Raw genomic sequence first — 25,829 nt, 5'->3', positions numbered from 1 at the left:
TAATGATGAAATGAATGTATGTATGAAAGTGGTTCTGAGATGGCTACTTGGTCGAGTGGTCACTTCTGACTTCCGACTACTGGTACTTCGGATCTTCGGTGACTGAATTGCACTTTTTGTAAGTCACTTTGGATAAAAGCGTCTGCCAAATGACCGTTAAGATAGATCGTTCACTACTGACAACGTGCCGTTTTTTACTTACTCCTTTCGCTGTGGTCACCTACTTGTTTGACTAATCCAAACAAATCAGAGGGTCCTCAGCTGGAATCGTATCCTACCCCCTCCGTTTACACACAGGGACTGCGTTTGTAATTGCTCAGCATCTTTGCTTGAAGATCGTCGTGACTATTTAGTCAAAAAAAGAAAACGTTTTTCAAAGTGGATGGAACGTTACATGAATGAAAGGCGCCTTGTGATTGCAGGGGCATCGCCCCGCGTCAGTCCCACATCCTCGGAACGACGCTCGCACGAGTGCCGTGGCCTTTTCATTTTGAAACAGCTTTGATCTGACCTGAAACGCGAGATGAGGTCTAGAATTTGTCGTGCACCAGATAGTTCTGCAACAGGAATTTCCCCTGCCGCATCTCAGCCAGACACACCCAGCCACACACAGAGGTGCAAATGGATTTTCAGATTTGGTGATGGGAGGTAAATGTGATAAGTGTGTGGTAGAATCTTACAATGATACATTGTTTATTCTGTTTGGAGATTTACTCTGTCCGTAAAATAGAGCTCACCCACGGAGAGGCTATAAAGATTAATTATTTGCTCTGTTTTTCCCGAATTTACCAACTTTGGCCAAAATCTGAACACACGAAAGAAAAGATTGAGTGTGAGAGCTGTTTGTACTTTGCAGCAAAAGAACTATTCACTGTGAAGCTAGTTTGAAGGACTTGTTTTGGTTCGAATACTTGTTAAAACTCAAAGTCAGACCTCAAGGATGATCAATGGAATTGATTCACAACGGAAAATGACGTTAACATGCAGGTGTTCACACACACACACACACACACACACACACACACACACACAAAAACTGCAACCCAAAACTCTAACAAGGCTCAGGAACCACCGTGGTATTATCTCATCAAGGTTAATTCATGAGTGTTTTTTGGCCAAGTTCTTGTTGTGGGTATTTTAAGGTGTATTATCCATGATATTAAAAGCATCATTAATTAGCAGCAGAACAAGCTGTGGAGAAAGCCTGGACAAAGTGGAGTGGATAATGTGCTCGCTTTTGTGAACAGATGCCAATTCATCCTGCCCACCCTCTCCGCCCCTTGGTGTGAACTTGCAGTCAGCCACCTGGCAAGCCAGACCCAAGTTGCTTTTAACTTTCCCTGTGATTGACAGTTCAAAATGTCAATATAGCTGAATACACACAAGAACTGTTATCATTCACCCGAATTCATGTTGATTCTGTCAGTCTTCCACAATTGTGAAATAACGATTTTATCGGCACGGCGCAGCAGCTCGGACGGAACGCTGCTAACCAAGAGCAGGTAAATGGCAGAGATAAAAACATTATTTCACACTCACTCCATTGACTGATCACACAAACAGAGATATATGCAAATAAGTCCAACTATATTTTGAATTTTTTTACTTCATTCCAACACGGCGGAAGAGATAACGGTGAGCAAGAGGCTGGACGGAGGGCGCGCATTGATAAAGAGCAGACCGGAGCTGTGCGGTAAGACGACAAGCTTGCGTCGTCAGAAGTGGCAAATGCAACCGTTGTCATCGCTTTCTACGTATATTCTGGGTTTTTCACGACGCGATGAGAGTGATTAGTCGGCCGTCGGAGCTTCTCCTTACAATTCAGCTGCACTAAATCTAGCTACATAACCCTGCTGCTGTCCAAGTGCATTTGTCTTTTTCTTACAAGTATGATTACAGTAACCGCTTATTCTAACTGTGTTATCGCTGATGTCTTGACATGAGTTGCGTGTGATATTTAGGAGTGCTTATCCAGTATTAAACGTTTAACATTTGCCAATATGGAATTAAAGCGAGAGCAGTTCTTTGCAGACTAGACCCGCATTCAACCGACATCTCCGAGCTGAAGTGTCTTACTCGGCGCAAACCAATTAGGCTCCACTGGCAACCTTTAAGTTCGGAGCCTCTCGATTCATGCCGTGTTTATTCTTACGGAAGAGATTCAAATTCAAAGCAGGCTGTGATTTGGTAGAAGGAACGGTTGTTTGCTTTATTAGCATTTCATTTCGCTTTCCATGCTTGCATTAAATGCGCCGTTCAGTTTCTCTTTGTTTTTTGGAATAAATAATTTTTGGATCCCTCAAAAAATAAAAACCCAACGTATTTTCATTTGTATATCATATCTGTTTAACCCCACTAAGCTTTCGTTCTCTTCCAATATATCAACGGCAGACCCAATATGCTTGGTTTAAGGCCAGACAGTTATGGAGAGCTTTATGTAGGGCCTGATTAAATTAAGGGACTGTGGGGCCCTAGTGGAGGTAAAGGCTTTACAGAACGCCCTTCTAGTTTATATATCTCGTTTACATTTTGATCATATCAGCATATCTTATATTAGGGATGCATCCCCTCAGCATTTATTATAATTCCAGCCTTGTTGAAGTTGGGCTTTCAGAGCTCTGTCACTGAAAATACATGCACAAATCCGCCACGTTAATTTCACAGTTGCTGCACGCGTTTCCCACGTGTGATCATTTGGATGTTTTTTTTTTTTGTCTTTACAGCTGCCCTCTGTGGCTGAAAACAAGACTGATTAAAGCAATGGAAGTGAAGCACAAGAGAGAAGCTGATTTTTCCTCCGTTGCTTTGACTCCGAGCACGAAAATTTGCATTTCACACAGTATAGTCATTTGACCAATACGCGAAACAAAAGTACAACACGTTTGTGTATATGAGAGTATATGAGAGAAACCTGCTGCATGATGTTTGATATTATATACAGGTAAGTATACCTGTAAATACCTTTTATCCTGGTCTTGCTTCTATTATGGGATTGTTGGTGTTGGGCTGCCAAAATATGAATTGGTTAGTTTTCCTTCCCTTACCTAGAACACTCATTAGTTTTAAAAGTCAATAAGACTTTGAGCTGGTCTCAGTAGTAGCATAAATTTGCATGACCCTGGCCAGTCATTGACCATTATCTGTGCCTGCCAAGAAATAAAGTGGACATGAAAACTTCTGGCTGCAGTTTCTTAAAAAAACAAATCACCGCTGCCTATCAAATCCAAAGCTGATGTTTAGATTTTATATTGATGAATATTTCTTTACCCGCAGCAAGAATATAATGTAAGTTCAGGTAACTATGGTAATTTTTCTTCTCAGGGTTATCCCTCCCTTGCTGATGAGCGCCATCAAAAGGGTGAACTCTTGAGAACTCATGATTAAATATGAACTTTACCTTGTGGCTCAGTGCTTTTAGATGTTTGATGCAATAACTGTGACGATGTTGGACTAAAAAAAAAAAAAAAAAAAAAAAGGGCCCGGAACGAACCGCTTGCGCACAGGACCCATAAATCACTGCAGCCAGGCACGCAAACACAATCACATTCCCAGTTTCAGAGCGGCACTTGGAGGGAGAGACGCAGATATTCTGGGTTATCTCTGTGAATGGGTACCTTCCCCTGGCTCCCACTCGCCTTCCTCACCAGATAAACATGTTGTTCCAAACACTGGTTCTACACACGGCGACGGGCGAAGATTAAAACCGACTTAAGTTTATCATAAATGAAGTGCAAAGTCGACAGTTGTGTGGCCCACTGCCTCTAAATACTAAAACCACCAGCTGGTGTATTTAGGAGGTGATGGAAGCTGTGCAATAGCAGCCACCAGGCATTCCAGTGCTGAGGTAGGCTCTAATCCTCTTCTCCTGGCTGGCTCCTGACAAGGGAGGAAGCAAGTTGAAACAGCAGGGAGACGCATTCTAAAATCGGAATTTATGAAGCGATCAACGGCGTCTTGGAGTCGTTTCAGAGTGTCACTGATCCCTTGGCTTTGTTTCCCTTTTTTTTTTTTTTTTTGTTATGGTATCAATCCAGTAAGTAATTGTGGTATATTGAATATTAAAAGGGGGAAACATCTGATAAGAAAAGCAATAAAACAAATAACATGGCACGGATCAAATTTAACATTAGAGGTGGTGGGAGCTCTCACACACACACACACACACACACAGAGTTTCAGTAACAAGAAACACCACCTTTCAGGTTAAGTGACAACATTATATCTGAGGTAAATCAATTTTCGGGGTAAAGATAAAAAAAGTGAAAGAGCACTCCTACGTATCCTTTTTCCACTCATCCTTTTCCGTCCATTTCGGTTCTGTTCACATGAAAAGATAAATCCACCTCAAACCGGGGGAACTATTTCACAAGGCTTGAAATGATTGTGAAATATTGTCATTGTCATCTGGGCCCAGTCCCTGCCATCTTAGTGTCTCAACACTGGCTTAATGCAACAGCGGGATGACATGGTAATAGACACACATCAGCTTACTGCAATAACACCTAGCCAGAACACCCCATAATACGCTATTTTGCTGCTCGGCACTGTTAATAAATACCGTCCCGTTGCACTAGAAAGCGCAGCAATCTTCATTTTCCTACGATGGCTGTTTGGCAGGTAGATAATTGAGCATAGGGACCATGTGGGAGAGTAGACACAAAGTAAAACTGGCCAGAAATATATGGGACGGCATTGGCCGGGTCAGTATCCATCTCCGTATTACACATCTGCTGTACAGTAAGTACTTTTTACTGATCCATCTTTCTACCTACAGTAACTCTCCCCTCGCACACAAATTAACAAGTCCTCCAGCAGCCTTAAGCCTGGAAACACCCGCTCACTGATCTTTCTCCCTTCTTTTCATCTCCTCCTCCCTCAAATCTCCTTGTGTCCTCTTTAGTCCTTCTTCCCTCCCTACCTTCTCATCATCCTCTCCCTTCCAGCATCCTATCACCCTCTCCCTTTGCTCCTTTACTCCATCTCTCACTCTCTTTGTAGGTATTTCCCTTGCCGATGTTGTCCATTGAGAGCCGGTGATTGTCTGTGGGTGAGAGCAGGGGAGCCGATTACTGCAATGCAGAGCAGCCAAACAACATCACGGCGCTGCAGCAGCCACCATGTGTTTTGTCTGTGTACATATTTATATGGACTTTGTTTACCCTTGCATTTGTGTTTGCATGTAGAAACTCTGCACACGTTTAGCCACGCCAATACAATAATGTAAATGTTTGTGTGCGCACAAATGTGTTCAGTGTGTTTGTGAGCGATGACCAGCTCTACCACAACTATTTGTCATGCCCAAACACCAAAGCTTCTGCAGCTATGCACCATGACTTTTAAATAGATCTCTTTTCACTGACATCAAACCATGCCCAACTGTGCATTTTTAATACCCTGCATGTTTATGCAGAGAAGAATATGGTTTCATGCCTTTGCGCGCACACACGCACACACACACACACACACACACACACACACACACACACACACACACACACACACACACACACACACACACACACTCAAACACACAGGGTGTGCCTATTGCAGCTCGAACTAAATCTATTACGCAAAATGACAGTGTTTTAATCGGGCTAATTGTCCAGCTCCTTGCCATGCCTCGGCCATCGCTGCTTAACCCGTGCCACAGCCGTGCTGTTTTTTTTTTTCTTTTTTTTTTTTTTTTAAGGAATAAAACGACAAGGCGGTTGAGGAAGAGCGAGAGGCAATCTAAGCCACAGAGGCCCACAGGCGTTTGAAGTCTAAAGACTCTTTCATCCTCGACTCTGGGAAATGAATGATTTTTTTCCACACAGTGACAGGACAGCTCTGACAGGACCCAAACACATGAACCATGGCAAAGCTGTCAGATAGTCAAACACACACACACACACACACACACATACGCGTGCACACACACACGCTCGCCGGCACCCACACACGGGCAAACTCACACATGCACATACAGGGGGATTCACAATTGTAAAACACACACGCCTGGTTCATGTCCAGAGCAGCGAATATTACAAAAGTCAGGAAGTCTGCGTTCACGAGTGGAAGTGAGAAGGGAGCGTTAAGAAGCGAGGGAGAAACGAGTGGAGTGAATGATGCTATAATTAGTCGTTTGTTGCTTTAACTGGCATTTAGTTTTAACTGTGCTTCTTTGTCTGCAGACACAATGGGGCTGATGTGGCATGAGTGAACTACACAGCTTAGGGGATTAAGGCTGGACTGTGACGCCGCGCTCGCTTCCCTCAGCCACACAAACATCAGCTGCACAAACACCTAGGTTCACACATTTTCTTAAACATACACCAGCAAACACAGGGCATGCCCATGAATACACGCACAGACACACACACACATAGTCCCGTGTGTGCACATACACACATGCGCAAGTTCACTCGCAGGGGATTATCTGTACAACAAAGTTCTGAACACTGTGAGTGAGGAGGCGTCTGAAGAACTGCACTCATCACCGAAGGATGGAAAGAGCACAGCGGAGGGGAAAAAAAAAAAAAAAAAGCGCACGTACACACACTCTTCAGTGTGAGCTACCTGTGTGTTGAGCAGCATATAGAACAGCATCTCTCCGTGTCTGTCCTGCGAGGCTGAGCTGACAGCCATAGCAATGAGAGCGAAGGGGGGAAGGAGAAACAGAGGAGAGGAGAAAGAACTAGAAAGGCAAGATGAGAGGGAGAGGGATGAAAAGTTGCAGAAAGGAGGGGAGACAGAACAGAGCAAATCAAACAGAGAGATGAAAGGGGATAAGAGGATGAGGAGAGAGAAAATAATTTATAAAGCAACACGGCTAAAGAGCGATGGAGCAATGCGCGACCTCGGCCCGAGGGCCACCGGCCGTCCATGTCCTTATTTCACAAATAGCAGGTATTGATTTTAAACCATTAACGTGGTGGATTTCACACGATTAGCTTCTATCTCCATTCCTCAGTGTGAGGAACCCTGCTGGCTCCCGGCTTTGCTCAACTCTCATCTGATCTCTCTAACACACTGCACAGACAAGCTTACAGGTTCATTATACCTGAAGCTGTTTCTTTCATGCACAGTTATATCCATGGAGACAGAAAGAGTGAGTATGCACTTATAGGGTCAGGGCATGTGTTTGTGCTTGTGTGTGTGTGTGTGTGTGTGTGTGTGTGTGTGTGTGTTGCACAGTAGCTGCCATTACACTATTTCTTTTTTTACGTAGCACCCTTTATTGTATTTCGTGGGTCGGCGGTAAGAAGGCTGAACCAGATGCAGAATCATCCTATACATTAATATAACATGATCCCTTACAGAAGAGCTTCAACACGCAAAAACTAAGAATAAATATATTCACAACTGCCTCTACTATTGGTAGGAGATGAAAGCATAAAAAGGTACCTCCATAAAAGATAGTAATTGATAGTTGATACAAGAGTCTGTGTTTTTTTTTTCTTTTTTTGACAAAAAAATTGCCTTCTCGTCCTGTTTGTCCATATTTTTTTTTTCTTTTTTTTGCCATTCAATTTTCCTCTGAGATATATTTAAAAATCAATACAACAACCTCGGTGCCTTTGTCGGATCAAAGAAAACATGGAGCGGAGGTCCTTGTGGCCTCATTAAGTCTGGGTGATTAAGATATCCAAAATGCATCCATTGCAACAATGTCCTTCTGTGTCGGCCTTCCTTTGTTACGTCTCAGAGTTGACAAAAACCCAAAACAAAATAATAATCTCTGTCTTTCACCCCGTCAAACCGGAATATTTTTCTTTGATAAGTCTCTCATCTAGCCCTGTAAAAATTCAATTGTGTGTATGTCAGCAAATTAAGTTAACCGGATGGGATGAAAACAAATGACTGCATACAAATAACTCCAATGATGACTGGGTATATTATTATTATTTTTGGCTCATCCAGGGAATGCAATTTTTCGGTCTCTGATTGGTCGTCCATCAGCGTCCCGTCCGTTGGTAGTCAAACCTCTTTGATTAGATAAATAGATCTGTATTCATAGAAAAATAAGCATTGACCACACTGCTGGCTGTTCATTGCTAAGGCACTTGGCTGTTTTCGGTCGATTTCTTGCTCCTTCTTGCTTTCGCCTTCCGAACCGTCTTCCGAGCTCCTTCCACACCTTCCCGCTCTCACGCTTGAAGACTCTCTGTTTGATGTCGCGAAGAGCTGGTGTGTTTCACCTCCACGCGAGTCTTTTGAGAGTGATAATATGAACATTAACGCCCACTGCCGTCAGCACGCTGTCCCTCTGTCACGGTGACGCCGAGTAGAAAAATGGAGCCCGTAGCCTCAGTGCTTTACGATTGTGAGTCGTAATGGAGGGAAAAAAAATACTGTAGTAGCTGCAGCTGAAGTTTATCCTCCAGGCAGAGATCTGGGATCATCTAATCCTTTCCAAATACCAACCTATGCGCCAGTAGTGGGGAAAATACAAAAACTGACCTCAGCTCGTTATCCAGGAATAAACATAGTGTGTAGCGTAGTCCCACTCCCCCACAGGCTCTCCTCAAAGCTCTGCCAACCTCTGTACAGGAGTCATTGTTACTGGATGATTCATCGCCAGAGAGGGAGATGATGAGGAGACAAGAGAAGAGGGGCAGCGGGAAGAGGAGGGTGGACTGTCAGAATTGATACGAGCGATCCAGCACCTCCATGTAGTCCGGTGTGGTCCTCAGTCGGGCTCTTTGCTCTCCCTGCTCGCTCTGGCTGCTGTTGGTGCTGCTTCCCGTGGAGCTGGCAGTGGTGACGATGAGCGTTTGGTCCGGTCGCGCATCCTGTTTGGAGTCTTGTGGGTGGGGATAGCGGGGCGGCGGCCTCGCGTACCTGTCCGGCAGGTCTCTGAACTCCGGCGTGGGGAGTCGGAACAGACAGTCCACCAGTTCCACCTTCGGGGTGGGGCCCTGGCTGTCGATCACCGTGGGACAGAGGATGCCGTTCCCGTGCAGCCCGGCGATCTGTCCCATGGTCCCGGTGACGGTGCTGATGGGCGAGGAGGTCACCTGTAGAGTCCATTCCCTCTCTTTCTCGGCGGAAGAACAATATCCACCCTCGCTCTCTTTGGACGCTGCGAACGGCCGCTGCTTCACCACCGCGTCCTCCTCTTTGTAGATGGCGTTACTACATATGTGCGGGGCCGACGCAGGTTCGGGACCTTTTGCGGCGGCCTCCGGGGGCAAGATGGTGTCGTAGACGTGGTTGTGTTCGGGCGGCGGCAGAGGCGGTGTCTCCGCCAGGCCGTGGTGGTGATGTGTCTGCTCGGTGAAAATTCCGCACTCCATCTGGATACCTGCCAAGTCTACCTCTCCCTGGCGACGGAACGGCAGCTTGTCCCTCCTCCTCAGGGTGTAGGCGATTAGTGCCGCTGCCGCGAAGAATGCCGAGACAAACAACACCAGCAGGCTAAGCACCAACACCGTTAGAGGGATTGAATCCTTCCCCGGAGGGATCAGGGGTCCCAGGCCTGAGCTAGGGTAGCCAACCGGCACGGCTCTGTCCGGGACGGCGGAGGTGACCGTCGGCCGCTCCCGCTCTCGGTCCTCCTGGGGCTCCAGCTCAGGGCAGAGCAGCTCCATGGAGAGGGAGCGCAGATCCACGCCCTTGGTCTTTTCCGGGGAATGGCACACCACCTCTCCGACCACCACCACCGCGCTGAGCCCCTCCAGCCAGCGCTTCAGTGGCGCCGCCTCGCAGTTGCACTCCCAGGGGTTCTGCTGCAGATCCACCTGGAGAAATACATAACGTTGTCATTGTATAATTGGGGTCTAATTACTGCTCTGTCATGCAATGAAAATTGACGAGGCTCTTTGCGAAAGGCAAACATGAAATATATAATTTCGCTGACGTCGTGAAATGTACTCGCGACACGGAAGCTGTCTCCCGTGTTGAAGAATAAACCAGTGGCAAGCTCTCTAATAAGATGACAACAAGAAAAATGATGTTTTTTTGTTTGTTTGTTTTGCAGCCCTTTTCTTTCATGAGCAGAAATGTAAGTCGAATAAGCGATCGAGCATTAGAAGAGTTAATTTTGTGCCCCGTGATGACCAACGCCGTGAATGAACGGCACTTAATGATGTAAGTAATTGCAGAAGAACACCGACGCACTTTTATTTACAGGAATGCTGAGGAAAAAAAAAAACACAATATAGTCTCAGTAATTGAGGATACCGAATCATTTTCTACCGCTCACCAGTATTCTATTTAAATCCCTTTTCACACATGTGCTACAACAGAAATATCGTTGTTTACCATAATGGCCCGGGGTCTTACGTGAATCGTTATTCACACAAATCCCCGGCACGTTCGCGCAGGATGTGATGAAACTCACTTCTGATAAGATCCAATAGGTGTTTGCGAAAATCTATTTACTCGCTGCTACCTATTGATTGTCCGCCCAGAAACAAACTCAAATATTCAGTTTGCCAAACTGTGAAAGGGCGAAAGCTGATTATGCACCAAAAGGAATCACATCACATTGTATTGTCTGCAGAACTGATCTCCTCCCTTCGTTTCGTGATGACGTTGACAATGAAAGCTGATATTCTCCTTGTCACGCTTCCAAAGCGCTTGCACCAAGTGTTGTCATGCTAATTTGGTTAGGCCATCTCCCTGGCTCGCAGAAACAGATAGATGCTTTTCGAGATGATTCAGCATTGCCGTGGTGGTGCGGCAACCTCCCCGGCCACGTAGCGGAACAACGGGATGCTCCTTCACTCCTCTGGGCTTCTGTGCGGGTTTGATAATGACATAATTGCGACTGGAGGGTGAGCAGCTTGAACACGAACGCTCTCGCCATATTAAGGTTTCGGTGAAAAATGGCGCTTTCAATTTTCGCTGTGATTGAAAACGCTGAACATCCAAACTCAAGGTTGGTGACATTTTAAACAGCGCGAAGAAAATGTCAGCTCCTTGTTTTTTTTGCCTCATAACTCACAGCTACAATTTTGCATGAGGCTGGAATTCTTGAAGCGTTTTATTCCCAGGGTGCCGTCTGCTTTCACGCACATCCCGAGGGCTCTTTCCACTTCTCTTTTGCCGGCATCTGTCCAACATGTTTAACACCATTTACAATTTACACGCCTGGTCACCTACTGTGTTATTTTTTGTCAAATTGTCAATCATGGGACTGTTGTCAGGGTAAATTATAAACCCCTCTGTGAGCCTGACAGGTGCTTGTTGCAGGAAAAGTGCGAGTGCATGAAACCATTGTATCATTTTTTGTGAACACTGAGGCTTCTGGCAAATTAATTCCGCAACAGTTTCACACACCCAGGTATTTATAATACAAAGCATAGACCTGTGTGACAGAAGGCTTCTTCCGATTGCGCGGTGTTCAGACATAACCTGCCTTTTTGTCTGCAATCGCTTATTTGGACAGACGGTTTGAAGTCACACTAAGGGAAGGTTACATGTCGTTCCCAAATTTTGAGTTTAGCAAAAGTTTAGTTTTTTACCATTTCTATGCTGACTGTATTGTGTTCTGCAATTCAAGGCCAGTAAACCCTCAATACGGGTATTTTGATCATTTTTCCTTAGGCTGACATCGGTTTTGTCTTTGTCGTGCCAAACTAAACAATGTTTGAAAGTCCCCACTCAAAATCCTTGTTATTGTCGATACTTATTCTCTTAATGCCAAAAAATCAAATTTTTAAAGAAGGTTCTTGTTTGTTTGTTTTGATTAGCAATGTATCACTGCAAGGCCACTCTCAAACATTGAGATTCAGCCCTTATCATTTGTCAGCACGTAAGAAATCCCCGCTCATTACGGCATTTGGGCTCTTTTCTATGCATTTTGTCATAAGTAAATCATACAATTACTATAATTATATTATTATGTATCTATAGTTTATGTTGTATTATATATCTGGTTGTGGAAAAAGTACTCCTCGATGCTTTCCTTGAGTGAGTGCGGCGATACTGGAGAAATAATGCTGCATGAAATAGTAATAGTACATAAGTATATTCAATATTTGATTGTCACTCATTTAAAACAAATTGTGCAACCATTGAAATTAAAATGGGGAATAAATAAGCAGCCAACAAATGCCCGGATACATTTTCTCATGTAAAACGTTCATCCGAAAAGCGTAGGGAGCGTATGGTATGGCGGGGTAGCAAGTCTAATGTGTCATTGAACTATTATGAGTTGCAAGTAAAAAGTTGGAACAACAGGAAATGATCTCGTAAAATACACACTGCTCGAGAAAATACTTAATTACTTTCCGTGATTGGATAAAAGGCATTCGTCTTGCTCTGGACAGTGTTTATATAAAAAAAGAAAAAAATGTCTTTGTTTCATTACCAACTTTATTTGACAGCAGCTCGAAGGAAGTAATTTCCTCCGTGAATCAATAAAGTATATCCAATCTAGTTATTCTAATGGAAATAATTTGGTGGGCATTTTTTTAATTTATTAGTCATTTTACCTGTGTATTAATTTCCTTCGCTCTTTATAGACATTGGAGACTCTTTGGAATAAATAGATGTTTGTTATGTATAACTTTTATAGAACGTGGGAAGTTTATTGATTCGCTTCACCTCTAATGCCACAAAACATCCCTTGGATAATAACGTTATGACATTATTATTTCATGCCTGCAATCAGCGTGAGTCAGTTACTCGATATCTCTCTTTGTTTTAAAGTCAAGCACTCAAATCAAATATGTTGCAAGATATTACTACGCCGCCTTCATGTGTCTCTTTTAAATGCTGCTGTTTCGGTTGGGTCTCTTCCCAATCACAGTGAAACTTTCCCGGTCCACTGAGGAATAAATGAATACCTTTTGTTTTCGGAAGAAATGGCTGCTTTGACTGAAGAGCAAGCTGTCAGTAACAGAACAAGTTATTTCACAGCAATATAGTAAATACGAGCAGATTTGGGGTTTCCGTGTCGTCTGATGTGATGCCACTGAGCCCCAACCGATGCGTTCCGCTCTCTTTTGAACGAAAGACGGAGCGAAAATGAAAATAACTTCCATATCTGCAGAACATGCAAATCTGGCACATGCACCCCCCCCCCCCCCACCCTACCCCACCCCACCCAAAAAAATAAGCATATTACGCAATACCATCTTCATGGCTGCATTCTGTATGTGAAATGCTTTGAAGGAGTTTGTTCCCGGATGCTCTGACATGGTTACGGTACGTTTGCTTGTTCTATTGAGAGCATCCAGGTATTTTTTTGTGTGTGTGTCTTAGGCGTAGTCATTTACTTTCATACGATACCCGTACCTCTGTTTCCTGCCTCGTTTGTTTGAACTTCAGATAGTAATTTCCCTTTTTTTTTTTTTTTTGCACAGCAACATCTACCACCCTCTAGATAAGGGGCGCGAACTTGTTCAATCCAGCGGTTTCGTGTTTCATGTAGGTGGAGAAAGATATAGTAATAGCAAACAGCGAGACTCTCTGTTCTATTGAGACTATTGTCAGTGGAGTAATTGGCACCTCTGCCTCTGCGCTAAACATCAGTACAGCATTGTAAGCCGCCGAAGGAGTCCGTGATCTCTTATTCGGAGGCAAAGCAAACAATGACTTAATGCCGTTGTTGTTAGATATCATGTCTTTGTTCAAAGTGTGCCACAGCCGTTGTGGAAGCATGTGTGTGACGGTGAGGGAGGCTTCAGATTGGAGGAAGAAAGAAATGCACATCCAAACAGGACGTTTTGATCTTTTTGCGCCCATTATTTCATGGATTAGGGCTCATCGGCGAGATAACATCAGCGGCATCTCTCGTACTGCAACGAAGTGTTTACACTCCGATTCACGTTATACAGAAAGGTTGCAGCTGTCATCATTAAATAAATGACAACAGCTTCATTTTCATTTCCTTTTTTTTTTTATTTTAAGATGCTTTTACTGCTGGGCCTGATTAGATACTTAAAACTAAAGACTCAATCAGATCACTCGCAAATCAAACAGACACCTTTATAATGGCATTTTGAAACAAAATACCGATAACATTTTTTTTTAATGGCCTAACACTTCAATAGCAGTTAGACAGTTCCCCTTTCCCACAGTATTTTGAACGGAAATTAAAACTTCAAACAAGAAAACTATGGTTGAAAATGCCGTGTTAATGACACTATAATGTATTATGTACACATAATGATAAGTTAACATGAGTGGTTGTGCGCCTCAGTAAATATTTAGAAATGAGGGTGCTGAAAAATGAGGCGAGCTGGTCGTGGCATTTTGAAATAACACGCTCAATGCGGCTGCGGTCAATCTACAGAAGATGTGTTTGAAATCGTGGAAAACATCGACGCAACTTTTCAGAAAAAGGCGCCTGGCAGTCTTTTCATTGGTATTCATGATATTGTACTTTTTTGTCAATGACAGACAGCTGTTGTGATTTGTGTTTTCTCTCGTGTTGGACAAATTTAAGTGAAGTCCCGACTCTTGTGGATATTGCACGCTCGCTTGTTTTCTTAAATGAATCCACAGGTGTATTTTGGTTAAGCGGGCAGAAGCGGAGAATAGAGCAGAATGAAAATATTGTCAGAGGCAGGAATTATTATCGGCAGGTGGAGAGACTGATTGTTCTCCGCCATGAAAAAAATCAAGTCGACTTGTTCTCAAGATAAATAGCAATACGATATTACCAAACTCTGCTTCACATCATTGGACTTGCGTTGCTGTTAGGGCAGCAGTAAACACAAAACTGCCACACCAAGAGCCATTAAATGAAAATATTGCAACATTTTTCAGCCTGGGCCTTAATAGCTTCCCATAATTATGACCACTCTGAGGAGGTTCTTGCTATTGCAACGTTTTACAAATAAACAGTGCGCTTGATTCCAAACCATTCAAATGTACCTCCAGCGGGATCCCAGGTGTTGCGTTGCCCTTCCAGGTGGAGTTACATTTGCATTTCGGAGTATCTTCCCCCTTTGTGTACTTGCGATTTAAATGATGTGTTTGAAATAAAAGTGTCTTTTTTTTTCACATAAATTGATCATATGACTGCTTGTATATATATATATATATATATATATTTTTTTTTTAATTTTTTTATTTTTTTTAAAACAAAACAAGCTGCTCGGTGGGTTCCCTGCAGCTCCACGTCTTCCGAGTAACATTTAGCACATTGTTTTGATTAAAGAGCTGCGGTTCACTCTCTGTGCTCTCGTAAAATAGTTTTCAGTTGCTGCAGGCGGTAGAAAATCTCTAAAAACCCACCTGCTCTGCACCTAATGGGAGACAAAGTTAGTGATTATTGGAGTGGAGCATGAAGCGGCTAAGGAGCCTTATGTCCCTGTGAGGTTGGAGACCAACGCAGAGCTGAAATCCAAACTGTTTACATAGAAACAGATATGCAGCAGCATGATGATGCACGTTTTTTATAGTATATTTATGCCGAAAACCAAATCGAGACAATTCGATCCAAACCACAAGGCGATAGTCTCAGAGCTGCATCGACAATCTGCTTCTGTGCCCCTAAATGGCTTGGAAAAAATTCAGTCGCTGACGGTTTAAACGTTATTTTTGCGAGCATTTCTGCCCCGATGTGAACTGTAGTACATCTCTGTCGCGTTTCATAAATCTCCACTACATTTGCAGTGAATTACCAGGACATAGACAGTCCCGATAAGTGCAGCGATTTGATTCATAGCCAGGTTGAAAAATGCAATATGTCCTATTTAAGGGTTCTCTGGTGGTAAACCTGCTGTTCTGACAACAAAAAGTTGAATAGTCATCCATAATCTATGTGTTCTATCATAAAAACAGACTAATGAAATATAGATATGTGTTCAAACTGAATATGGGGCGATGTCAGGTATGAAATGCAATGATTTTGTGTCAAAACTGCCACCGACCTCAATACGGCACGGTTTTTCCTCCGTCTTACCCTTGTGTGTGTAATTGCATCTGACAGCATGCAAGGTGAGATGTGGGTAGCTTTTTCTTCATTGCAGTTAGTAATTATGAACGAGTGCTCCCCGACCACACATTTCCATAGCGTAGCCTGAGAAAGACAACCTGAACTGTAATTATTTCTGGCAACCACTCAAACGCTGAATTGCCTAACTCGACTCCTTTTTTTTTATTTCCTTTTCTGTTGGTTGTGAAGAGAACATTCATTAATACTTATGGTGCTATTAAGAAATTATAGACACTTTAAGCACACGGAAATTTAGATCCTGTGTTTCATCAATGATTACTTTTAAAAAACAGTGTAATCGGGCAAGTATTTTACATAAATATTGCATCAGTGCATCTAAGCCCGTATAAGAATGACCCCCTTCTTAATGGCAACACGAATTCGGCGCTAAAGGCACTATTGCACTGTGTCCGTCCTAAGCTCACAAAAGCTTTTAACGGCATTTGTGAGCTTCACCCCGGTTTCCATTTGCGTTACTATTTCGTTTCACTATGCAGATTCTGGCTCCAACAAGACATGCCAGCGCTCGGAATTCCTGCTTCCTCAGCTTCAAACGGGCCAGCAGTAAGTCAACAGGTGATATCTTTGTCTCATTATTTTCTGCACTCCACGGACGGTGCTAATTTGGCTTAGTCAAAGTAATAAATAAAAGAATTCAATTACAGTTCCGCAGATTTTGAGGACTACAGTAGAGACATCACTAGCCTTTATGAATGTGGCCCACAGGGTGTTTCCATTTGGTAAATGCTTTAATGCTTTAGAGGCATGTCGCAGCACAAAAAAAAAAACATAACACAGTTCTGCATGGTTCTGGTAGCATTAAAAAAAAAAAAACACTGCCGTCCTTCCCCTGAGCAAACATTTAGAAACAGCCTCTGAACTGCCAGCCTCACTCACATTGCTTGGAATCAGGAATTTTCATGGAGCAAAGCGAAATGAAAATTCACAATGACATTCAGGCTAATCCACACCCACCTTACCTCGTTTTACTCTCGGCTGTCTAAGGAAAGCCTGGTAAACTAAATGTGCTGAAGTGAGAGGAAGGATGGAACAAAGAAAAAAAAAGTGGAAATACTGCAGGTTTGTAACGTCTCGTACTTTGCATACAGCAAGTGGTCACATAATGCTGCAGTTAACGGCGAGACGAGGCTTTGCACTTTTGCGGATTCCGTACCAAAGTACCTTCATAGTCTGATCATTAGAACCACGGTCAAAAGCTTCAGGAGCTCAGCTTTCACCAGTTTAGCTCCTGATTTATTAAGGCCACTTATGCAAATCCAGTCAATTGCAATTTTCCAATTAGAATACCTGAGGCGCAAACATAGTCCCCCAAGCCACAGCACAGCTCTCAAAACAACAGACGACGACGACAATGGGGAGAACTGCAGCTGCGCCGGTTAGAACTGTCGTGACTTGGATTATTTTCTGTTTGGACTATGTGTTTTCATTATTTCTTGTGTATTTTGGGTTCTTCGGCTGTGTGTCTTTCCTGTTTTCCTGTAGCCTCCCTTACATACACACACACACACACACATACATGCATACACACACATACACACTCATGCACGCAAGCACGCACGCACACACCTGCTCTCTCCTCATTGAGGATTTCTCAGGACAGTGTTAGACTTGCTAATGTGATACTTGGGCTTTCATAATTCTGACAGGGGAGTACAGACTCCCAAGGACGGGTGGATATGGTTATTCTCCCAGTGGAATAGCACTGTACTTCATGATCACCAACTCAGATCGTCTCCTTAGCTTTCGTTCACTTTCATTTAAAAAAAAAAAAAAAATGCATATAAATAAATACTAGATATAGACCTGAATTTGAATATTCCAAGCTCTTTGTTTCTCCCTGGAACTGCCCGTTCCAGGCAGTTCCTAATGGGCAATTACAGCCATTATATTAAGCAGATGAAAAGAAAAAGGTAAATGGAAAGCAAAGGCAAACAAAGCATTAAGTCAGAAAATTGAAAGACAGCACTCTCCGAAGTTTGAAAAAAAAAGTGAATTTAAAATACAAAGTTATTAATCTTAACTTTACCCTTTGGCAAGTTAATTTGTCATGGAAAAAAAGTAATAGATTTTAGACTGTGAGTGAAGAGATATCCAAAACAAATAATACTCCATGTCTAAGCACAACAGAAAAATCAGAGCCCCAGTGGCAATTTTCACAAGGACTTGCTAAGTTAATTACTAGTACGTTCTTGGTTTGGGTACCAGGAGCATTGACCTCCCGGTTACCCGGTGAGGCGTATCAGCTCTCCAGCCGGCGGGACTTTATGTCACCAAAAATGTCAGAGCTAATTTTCAATAGGTTGAACCTTGATAAATGAGCCCCTCATGAGTGTTTTAGGTAACAAAAAGCTGTATTCTAAAATGATTATCTTATAATAGGGCTGAATTATCTCCTCTGCCACTGGTGATATTTGAGATCCAAAGATCTGATACAAGGATACGGATGGCGATCGATAGATTCCCCAACCTATCGGGCTCTTGCACTTCACGTCCGCAACACCATCCTTCATCGTGAGTATGTTTTATGATTAGTTTCAGTTCTCCTCAGATCGTGTCTGTCGAGGTTGTTTTTTTTGTGGGGGGTAGCCTGATTTTGCCACATATTTTTATCTTTTCATTTTTTTTCTCAAAAAAATCTCATTTCCAAAACCCAGTCTTCTTTTTATGGTGCTGTCAAAATATGTGCGGGTGTGGATCAGGATCTGACCGGCCGTGGATCGACACTCCCTGCGGGCTTTTTTTGATGAACCCGAGAACATGACATACGCTATCCTATCATTTCCCTACAAGCTGCCAAGGAATCACAATCGTAGAGAGGTTGAAGGGTTTTATTGATTTTCTTGAATTATTAATTGAAAGTCATTGATTCTTAAAATGGTTGGAGATCAGGAAAACCCCCGCCCTCATATAACCAGCCTGGCATCACGTGCTAGCTTCATGTGATATGTGGTCCGGCCTCCGGTGCCTGTGCGAGAGCAGTTTCAATCTCCAAAGTCAGCACTTCGTCCATCTCAGTCTCCAGTGCTGCAGTCCTTGCCTGCAATGCCTCCTCTACTGCAACAGTCCCCTGATCCAGTTCTGCAGCAGTCTCCACAGCCAGTGCTATAAAAGTACCAGTCTCTTGGGTCCAATGTGTTGTCATTCCATTCTCCATTCTCTCAACCCTCGAGGCAGCCTCTGAATTCCCTTACTGCATCAGTGCACCTTGCTCTTCCTCAGCCCTATGCTCTTCCGTTTATCCACACAGCTCCTGGTATTTCCCCTGCTCCGATCTCCAACTGCCATCGACTCATATTGCAATCAAAATATCTCAAGTAGCCAAAAATCAGAACAAAACCTCCAGTGTCAGTGCCAATTTCTAATCAACTTTTCATCGCCAAAACCAACGTTAACCTTCAGACCAGCTCCGGTGTCGGTGAAATCCCCCTCCAGCCCCACCTGCTTCGCCGCTTTGGCTCATCCATCAGAGGACGTCATCCTCCAGACTGGGTCCAAAACTCTTAGCCATCAACATGCGGTGAGTGTTGCCTCTATCTAGCTTCCTTGCTGTCCACCTCCAGACACCGTCCATCAACCTTGCTCATATATTGGTTGTCATCATATCGGAAATCTGTACCCTGACCGGGTGTTGTTATTGTTCTCCTTCATGTCATCACGTTTCATGGCGTCACCCATCAGCCTGACGACCTTGCAATTTCCAGGATTAATCCATCCGTGTCTTTCTTCAAGTCTCACCACCTGTTCTTCATTTTGCCATTCGGTCTTGTTGATTGTCAACTCTGTTATGCCGACTGTGCCTGCTCAGTTAAGCCTGGCTGGCTCGCTTAATGTTGGCTTTTCCTGCGATATCCTGTTCCAGAGATTGCGTTTTGTATTTTTAGATAGTAGAAATATATAGATCAGTATGCCAAAATTCAGTCTGGCGTCTAAGTTTTGCACTTGGATCAACCTGGATTCGGTCCATCTCACAGTGCCAGAGACCTTGACACCAGGGGCTGCCAAAAGTTTCAAACGTGAGAATGACTCAATCTAAGATTTTAGCTCTTTTTGTTTACATCGTCAAGCTGCCGTAATATATTAAATGTCACTTTCTTATTTTTTTCGAATTGCTTTGTCTGTCAGTTAAAATAAATGCACCCACTGTAAACATTATGACTATGTTGATTTAATTTTCTTTTTAAGATCAAATCAACAGGGATGATCGTTCAAGTAATTTTTTTTAAGAGCAACTGTCCGTCAACAAAATGTACATTTATTGGCCTCAATGTAGTAAAAAAAAAAAATAACAACAACAACGACAAAAAAAACCTCTTGCCAGAATTCTGACTCATTTTCCAGATTGTATTTTTTTCCCACGGTGTTCAGAGCGGGCTAAGCTTGTGTCCGAAAATGCTAATGTCAGGACACTCACTCACTCACTGACTCACTGGCTTGCTCAGTCATGGACAGAGGTGCATGTGGAGAAACAAACGGACTCTCAGTAAATGTCCAGGCAGAGGAGAGGAAGTCAAGTTCAACCGCAAGCCTACCAGGCGGGGCGGGTTGACTGGGGCTCTTCTGTTCTTTTAGCTGCCGTAGAGCGCAACAATCTGAGCGACTGAGGAACCACTGAGAAACTGCATGTCATGCGTGAGGCAGCCAGTTGGACTGTGGACAGTTTTCCTCGACGTAAAAGTCGCATCTGCATTACTTTTGCGATCCGACAATTTCTATCTGATTGAATAGTTTTGATGTAAAATCAGTGGGAGATAGAGAGCCTTTGCCTTTTGTGTTTGTTTTTAAATCTCTTAATGTTACAACATGACACTGCTGATTTCACATTTTCTGCCGGGTCCATTTTCCCAGGCGCTGCCAGTGCTTGTTGGGCCAGCGGCCCACTATTGCCCCACCGTGCTGTGGGCTCCAGGCTATTTCTATTTGATCAGCCTCCCACAATGGCACCGTCACAAACATTCGGTGGAATCAGTCCTCGGTTTTAACCTACCTGTACGAGGCCAGTGAGGTGCTCCAGAGCGCCCTCCATAGGAAGATGCAGAAGGTGATTGTCTCTGAGATTCAGGCGAACCAGCTTAACTCCAGAAAACACCCCGAGAGGAAGACTTCGCAGTAAGTTGGCATTGAGGAACAGCAGCTCAAGCGATGGCATGGTGTCAAAGGTCCCGCGCTCTATCTCCCGGATCTCATTGTACTCAAAGTAAAGGTACCTAAAGCAGAGAAATGGCTCAGTTACGCTGAAGAAAGTGTCACTTCCACTCAGTATTTAGTGCGATCTATTTGCAAAGATTGGCAAAGTGAAATGGCAATGAAAAAAGCCATAAAGCCTGTCTTCCCTTGTCTCTTTCTTCACGCTTCTGTATAAAATGCATTGTTATGGATAATATTGATAGTAGGTCGGCCAAATATGCCCACTTGAATGCCCACTGAGTCTCAGAAATATAATGAAAACATTATATGTATGAAAATAAGTCTCAAAGAATGGAATTCAATCTGACGCGCAGCAAATTGGTCGATCTCTATCAAATGATATTGTGCAATTTTACTGGGATGACTGCGAACCCTTGCCTAAGCATGGCCGATCATTATGTTAAATTTAAGAAGCTTTGACTTTTTCAGGCTTATTCAATAACAGTAATCAGTGTGAACTTAGAGAAGAGATTAATCGTGGGCTGATTGAGACTTTTCCTCGCATGACAGACCACCAATATCTTTCCTTCACTGAAATAAGGACTGGTTTGAATTAATCAGGCCTCACTCGGCCCTGAGTCGCTAACAAAGGCAACAAGAGGTTAATAAGAAAGCATTAGAAAAAGGACAAGAAAGAGTGTCATTGATTGATAGTCGAACCTCAGGATTGTTTTTTTTTGTATCCTGTCTGAAAACAACAAACCTGAGAATTAGAACAAATGTACAATGGTGACATGTCAGATCATGTCACCTTACTTTTATGACACACACTCTCTCATTCTCTTGGTAACAAAGCATGACAGCCAACCTACTACTTTAATTAAACACACTAATGTTTAATTCACTGGATAAACAGCATTACTGTAGATATCTGCTGAAGTCTGTGTACCTCATTTGGAGGGGAATTATCTTTTTAAGCTTAATCTGACAATGATACATGTGTATAGTTTTGACAACTTTTTTTTTTTTTTAAATAATAAGTCTATTCCCAAAAGAAAATCCACACGCCAAAGCTCCTTATCAACACCTCGCATGACGTCCCTGGAAGAGAACAACAACCTTTCCTTTCAATCTCGCCGCTGCCAATTGCAAAAACTTGCACCGACATCCATTTCCACTTTCTTTTAAACAAAAATGTCTAAACAGCTAAAATGATGCATGGCTCCAGTTTATCCTATTAGCCTGACGTGTGGTGAAAGCAGTGCACTGTGAAAGCTGACAGTCATCCAAAATGCTAATTGTATACCTTAGATTCTGAAGCCCGAGGAACATAGCGGGGCTGAGCCTCTCCAGGTTGTTTCCGTTCAAGTAGAGCGTCTTCAAGCTTGTCAGGCTGGAGAAGGCGCCGTCCTGGAGATACGAGATATTGTTGCTGCCCAGGTGAAGAAGGTCGAGGCTGGAGAAATTCCAGAAGTCTGTGCGGTAGATCCTCTGGATTAAATTTCCACTCAGGTAGAGCTTGCGACCATTGAGAGGGCGAGGTGTGAGCTGGGACACGTTGAAGAAGCCATTATTCTTGCAGTTAACTGTCAAGTCCAGGTCGGTGATGTGCAGGTTGCAGGTGCAACCCAGAGGACAGATAATGGGAATCGGAGGTCGTGTCTGGTAGCCGGCCACCGGGGGATTCTGGTTGGGCATCAGACTCCGAGGCGTCGGAGATGTTCTGGACAGCCTCTCTCGAGGCCTTTTGGTTGGCCTCGGGCCTTGTCTCTCCCTGTCCTTACGCTCTGCGGAGGAAGAGGAGGATGAAGTGGAGGAGGTGTAGGTATTCTGGCGGGAGCCATGCACCATGGACGAGGGTTTAGTTGGCCTGACTCGACCGGGGTGAGAGTTGGGTTTCGAGTTCGGGGGCAGATGCTGCGGCTGGGTCCCGCCCGATGGCGCGCCACCCTCCGCTTGCAACTCCTTATCTGGGAGATCGGCGCACAGTTCCTTGCGAGGGATTTCCCTCAGGTCTTTCCCATGAAGATGGAAGGGATATTCACAAGTAACGTCGCCGACTACAGCGGTGTATGGGATCTGGCCCAGCCACTGCTGGAGCTGCACTGCCTCGCAGCCACAGTTCCAAGGATTCTCCTCCAGCTGAATCTCCATCAGGGAACGACCAACATACTCCAGGGTTCCAGCATATGCCAGACTCTTCAGACGGTTTCCCCGCAGGTCTAGATGAGTCAGAGACACAGATCTGCAGTAGAGGAAGAGAAGCTGGACAGTTAGCTCCATTAAATGAAACAACAGCGTGATGCTGAATGAAAATAACTTCATACATCTCCCTGCAAAGGGATCTGCTTTTCATCCCATTGAAAGACATACAGGCACACGCATAGATCTGCATTATACATATATATATATATATATTTATATATATATATATTTTTTTTTTTCAAATCGTAAAGCTGTTAAATACATCACTCAGAAACTAACCTGAACAGATGAGCAGGCAAGACGGGGATCAGATTGTCATTTAGGATGAGAACCCGAAGCTTGTAGAGGAACCTCAGAGCACCGCTGTCAATTCTTTTGATCACGTTGTAGTCAGCCTGCAGGTGAGAAAGAGAAAATGTGATGAACATACAATTAGCGCGAGTGAGAAATTGACTTATCGCAGCAGGAAAGCTGCTAAATTAAATCTGAAAGTACACGGAGGTCTTCAGACGATTCCTTCACTGACATGCTAGCCGCTGACTGTATCTGTCACTTCTATCGACTCTAATCATTGGCAAATCTGCAGGTAATCCTGTCAATCATGGATAATCAACCAGGATTAAACGTACCTGGAGGTACTCCAGGGCCTCTAAGCCCGCAAAGGTATCATTCCTGAAGACCTCCAGCTTGTTCTCGTGGAGGTACAGCCGTCTCAGTTTGGCCAGTCCGTGGAAAGCTCTCACTCGGATGTCCTGGAGTGCATTGTTGCCAAGGTTTATCGACACTGCGTTGCCAAGGTGCTGAAATCCGTTGCTATAGAGACGCCTCAGAGAGTTTCTCTGAAGGTTGAGTTTGAAAGGGCGGATCCATGACTGTGACACCTGAATGATTAATTAGAGTTCTGATTAGTTATCTTATTAATTACACGTTTTTAAAAGTAAAAAAAAAACAGCCATAAGCTACATTGGAGACAGGATATTAAGACTTGAAGACACATGATGTTCATGAGGCAGCCCGAGCCGTCCAATTAAGTGCAGCGCAGTCCCGCGTAAATTGACGGGGACGATACCTGGCTGACATTCGTGAATCCTCGCCCTTCACAGTACACGTGCAGCACGCTTTCTTTGACCTCGCACGTGCATGGCTCGAAGCACGGCTCGTCTACTTCCTCCTCGGAGTTGTCCACGAGAGGGGTGTGTGTGGAGGTCGGTGTAGGGGTGGGGGATTGCGATGCCTGGGACAGACACACGCACCCCAGGGCCACTGCCAGAGTGACCAACTGCATCCTCCCGCTTCTCCCTCTCAGCTCAGCAGCCTGGGGCTATAGCCCTGCATCGGCCCTTCACCGCACTGCACGGGGATGCGTGGCACATCCGGACACACGTGCCAGGAGGACACACAAACACAGATAGATATATGCGAGCGTTGAGAAAAGAGGGTGAAATTCCAGGGTGGCACCACAAAAAAAACATTTCACGATGAATCACATTGATGCTGCATCACAAGCATATTAAAGTAGAAGGAAAATAAAAGTTAAATGGAGCGCCATGGGGGACAAATTGTATTAAAGCGGAATAATGGCATATAGGGTAACTTGCGGCCATGAAATGCAGTGATAAGAGCAAGAGGGTGCAAACACATATAACACATACTCGGCAAGACAGAGATTGGGTTGTACCTGGTTTGCAACCATGGGAAAATATTGAATTAAAAACAGTACGCTGAGCCACCTCCCCTACGTTACTGCCTCACTTTGGGGAAAAAAATGAAATCATATACTGACACCGTAAATGCGAAACGGGGCAAACACAATACGGTCTAGATCACCTGCAAATTAAATTTTCAAATTTTCAAAATGCATTCTCAACAAGTAATCGAAAAAAAACAACAACTTGTGATGAATATATTCATTTGTATTCTCAAATGCCCGGTGAAGCGGAAATGTCACGCATGTGTTGTTTTAATGTATGCGATATGAATATGTGCAAATGCAAATCAGATTCATAATGCTCGCGTCTAATGAACTGCTCCATTTAATGCGATGAATAGCAATCTGAAAGCAAAAAGATGAAGCACAAAATATCCAATGTTATCAATCTGCTGAGCGTGTTAGGTTATCAACTTCTGTCACACTGCTTATTGTGATAATCGCAGTGGAATGACGGCGCCCCCGCAAATCAAAACTCTTCAATTTTGTAAAAGGAGCTGATGTGAAGGCTGTACAGTCACAGGCATGAATACGCACGGCGACGATAATGGGTAGGATGGCAACAACGGGGATGACACGGAAATAGCGACCGAACGTGAAAGGTATTCATTCAAAGAGTTGCAATCCTCCTGGAAAGAAAAACAAAAGCAAAGAGCCGAGTCTTGCGTGGGGGTATCTCCTCTCGAGTCTTAATAGGATCTAAATTGGATAAAGCATCTCGATCTGCTCATACAGTGTTGAACATTGCAATGCGAAATGCAATAATGATCATGATGGTATGGTAGCTGTAATCATACAGCAATAATCTAGCATCAGCGAGTTAGACAAGGAGGCAGCAGTGAAAATATCACCGCCCGGGAGAGGAAGAGCAATCACAGAGATGATTATGATGGG

General features: G+C 43.8%; 1 protein-coding gene across 1 annotated transcript in view; it reads right to left on the bottom strand.

Annotated features, from left to right (window-relative positions):
* Positions 1 to 7,193: 7,193 nt before the first annotated feature.
* Positions 7,194 to 25,829, bottom strand: part of LOC147237909 (SLIT and NTRK-like protein 3) — a 21,013-nt gene continuing 2,377 nt past the window's right edge. Inside the window, exons 2-7 of the mRNA XM_086155991.1 lie at positions 24,297 to 24,577; positions 23,857 to 24,108; positions 23,507 to 23,622; positions 22,329 to 23,267; positions 20,883 to 21,102; positions 7,194 to 9,722 (exon numbers count right to left, since the gene is read on the bottom strand). Coding sequence (XP_086012117.1) covers positions 8,622 to 9,722; positions 20,883 to 21,102; positions 22,329 to 23,267; positions 23,507 to 23,622; positions 23,857 to 24,108; positions 24,297 to 24,512 — 2,844 coding nt within the window. The 5' untranslated portion in view covers positions 24,513 to 24,577 and the 3' untranslated portion in view covers positions 7,194 to 8,621. The remainder of the gene's footprint in view (positions 9,723 to 20,882; positions 21,103 to 22,328; positions 23,268 to 23,506; positions 23,623 to 23,856; positions 24,109 to 24,296; positions 24,578 to 25,829) is intronic.

The sequence above is a fragment of the Fistularia commersonii genome, chromosome 1 (assembly GCF_037954325.1).
Source record: "Fistularia commersonii isolate RoL2024-O1a breed Wild chromosome 1, RoL_Fcom_v1.0, whole genome shotgun sequence".
In the NCBI taxonomy this organism is placed as follows: Eukaryota; Metazoa; Chordata; class Actinopteri; order Syngnathiformes; family Fistulariidae; genus Fistularia; species Fistularia commersonii.
This window is presented reverse-complemented; position numbering and strand designations above follow the sequence as displayed.